Source organism: Papilio polytes, unplaced genomic scaffold, assembly GCF_000836215.1.
Source record: "Papilio polytes unplaced genomic scaffold, Ppol_1.0 DF821733.1, whole genome shotgun sequence".
In the NCBI taxonomy this organism is placed as follows: Eukaryota; Metazoa; Arthropoda; class Insecta; order Lepidoptera; family Papilionidae; genus Papilio; species Papilio polytes.
Genome location: NW_013527471.1, coordinates 1,145,538 through 1,148,445, shown reverse-complemented (window position 1 = coordinate 1,148,445; position 2,908 = coordinate 1,145,538). Strand labels below are relative to the sequence as shown.

At 34.5% G+C, this 2,908-nt stretch overlaps 1 protein-coding gene across 1 annotated transcript in view; it reads left to right on the top strand.

Moving 5' to 3' along the window:
- Positions 1-2,908, top strand: part of LOC106108211 — a 14,141-nt gene that overhangs the window by 8,715 nt on the left and 2,518 nt on the right. The window contains exons 13-15 of the mRNA XM_013289311.1: positions 517-635; positions 1,321-1,468; positions 2,584-2,724. Of these exons, the coding sequence (XP_013144765.1) occupies positions 517-635; positions 1,321-1,468; positions 2,584-2,724 (408 nt within the window). The remainder of the gene's footprint in view (positions 1-516; positions 636-1,320; positions 1,469-2,583; positions 2,725-2,908) is intronic.

The following is a 2,908-nucleotide window of genomic DNA, read 5'->3' as shown; positions in this document are numbered from 1 at the left end:
CGCTTGCTCGTTTGCCACCTTATTTTCTAAAAAGAAAGTATGAAAATTTTATTTTATTGTTTACATTTGTCAAATTATCAATTACAAATGTCAAAATGACCTGACATGATGACGACCTTGCTTCCTTTTTTTTTTTTCAAAATATTTACCCCGTAAGTTCAATGGCGTGAAAATATATAGCCTAACCCTTAAATGCATATTGTTGCCAAAAGTCTAAAACAAAAGTATAGTTTTTATTGAAACCAAGATTTTTTTTATTTTTCCCTTATTCTGTGGCTCAAAACCTATACTGAAATATTTATTTCATAATTAAATAAAAAATCATACATTTAAGGGCCATAGCGTGGCGTAAGTGTAGGGCTTTTTATTAAAAAAAGAATGATTAAAAAATATGGTGTAATTGCTGACATCTTAGGCAACAAAGAAGTGTGTGTTTACGCTTTATTATAATAATACAGATAGATGGGATTAAAACTGAATTGGTCCAAATGAATGCAAACACAATGTAAATAATTGTGCGCGGTGCAGGGGGCGACGGAGCAGATGGCGTCGCTGCAGCACGCGCTGGCGCTGCTGCAGGCCACCAACTCCTCGCAGCAGGACGTGCTCTACACCACGCAGATGCACAACGAGAAGTACACACTTATCTATATATTATTAGACAACTTATTTAATTAATACTGTCGCTTTAAACTCAGAGCAATACTTCTCGTCAGGACTCAGAATGCGCGCCAAATCTATCCATACTTGTATTGACATTGACAGCTGTCAGCTAGGGACGTGACGTTTATGTCGATAATCTAGAGTTGCGCATTCTATAGCACGGTACTAATTTTATACCTAACAATATTGACTATTTACTTAACCTTAAGTTTGGGTTCGATTCCCGGACGATGAACTTTTACATAAATATGTTTCTGATAACAAACTTCACACTCTAGTATATTAAAATGTTTTTACGATTTCATTTAGTTTTAAATTAAATTGCTTATTACGTAAAAATTGACGGCACCGACTAGTTTCAGACCTTTTGGGTCACTTCAGGGCGAGTTTTGTAACTTTTGTTCGTACGTTACGTTACGTTATTACGTATTTTTAATAATTTTTCAACATCAATTTTTAATAATTCTTAATATACTTATTGTATGAGAAAAATATATTAGGTTTTTCTTGACAGAATTCAATTTAGACTTGATAGCATCTTATATATTTTAACTTTTGGTGGAAAAAATCAACACAATTGACTTCACATTGTTAACAAATAGCACATTATTAACGAATAGTGATTATGATGTAAATATAATATTTCTTTACATATAGACATAAAAAGAATATAGAAGAATTACACAAGCAGTTAGAAGACGCTGAAAGCTCTTTACGCGGTTTCCGCGGCAAGTTGGCTGCAGAACGTCTCGATAAAGAACACGCCAAGGAAATTATCAAGAAGGAATGCAAAGCGGAGATTGCTGTAAGTCTGTTTACACCATTATCAATAACTACCTTCATATATGTCTCACACTGAAGTGAGTCTATCCTAAGTATAGAAATCGTGAATTTTAAACATTTAAAACATCTTGAAGGTAAAAGTACAGTCTCGGAAATTCATAGTGTTACTCTTTTAGTAAATTGCTTTGTTCCATGCAATAAAAGTATGCCTCTTAAGAAAACAATTAGTAGTGTTGCAAAATAATTATATAATATGGAACAATTGTTTTGAATGTTGTCTGCGCAGAACAAAAAAACTAAAATTCAACTAAACCAGACATTTTTGTGGTATAACCTCAGTCTTTGTTTTATATCTGTGTCAAAGTTGAATAATATGTGTGGAAAGATTGCAAAAATATCAAATAAATATGAATAATATGCAAAATTTTATCAAAATCCGATCAGCAGTTTAGGCTGCAAACTCTAACAAACATCCATCTAAACTTTCGCATTTGTAATGTCAGTAAGATTACTAGTATGCCGATTGACCTTTTTATATATTTAAACACTGGTGTTTTATCACTGTCATATTTCCCGATTGTATATTTTAAGAGCGTCGGTGGCTCCGTGCTTTCAACACTTGACTTGTAATCTACAGGTCTTGGGTTCGAATCCCGCCATGTACCAATGCGATTTTCGATTTTTCATATGTACATAATTTACCCGACGTTCTTTCGGTGAAGGAAAACATCGTGATGCCTGACATATCGGCGAAGAAATTCAAAGATATGTGTGAAGTCAACCAACCCGCACTTGGCCAGCGTGGTTGGTTGGCCCAGTCACCCCGTATTAGGGTAGGCTCCAAGCCCCTCGATGGGGACGTATAGTGAGCTGGTGATGATGATATATTTATGTCTTTTACTACTAAAACGATCTCAGTTTAAGTCCGAAACAAGTGAATTTATCAGCAGGATTTTTAATTAATGCTCACAATAGCAAACGTCTTTACTTCATTTCTTAATTTCTGGCAGAATGATATACGTCAAATATAACATTTAAGTGTCACCACTGTGTGTTACCACAAATACTTTAATGATTTGACGAAATTTTAAAAAAATACAAAAACAAACTAATCAAATCATCATCATATAATTTCAGAACATGGAAACCGAGATGCGTCGTCGTGAGAAGGAGGCAGAAGATCGCCTGCAGCAGGCCGACGCGGAGTACAAGACGCTGCAGAAGAAACTGGAACAGCAGGTCACACTACTAGCACTTAGTGCACACTTAGATAATACAGTAGAACCTCGATAAGTTAAAGTCCAAGGAAAACACAAAATATTTTAAGTTGGAAGAGGTTTTAAGTTATCAAGGGTCTTTGTTGTAGAGGTTTTGGGCTCTGATGGGAAGGAAACATATTATTTTTTGAAGTTATAGAGGTTTTAAGTTACCGAGATTTGATCTATACAATATATTTTATTAG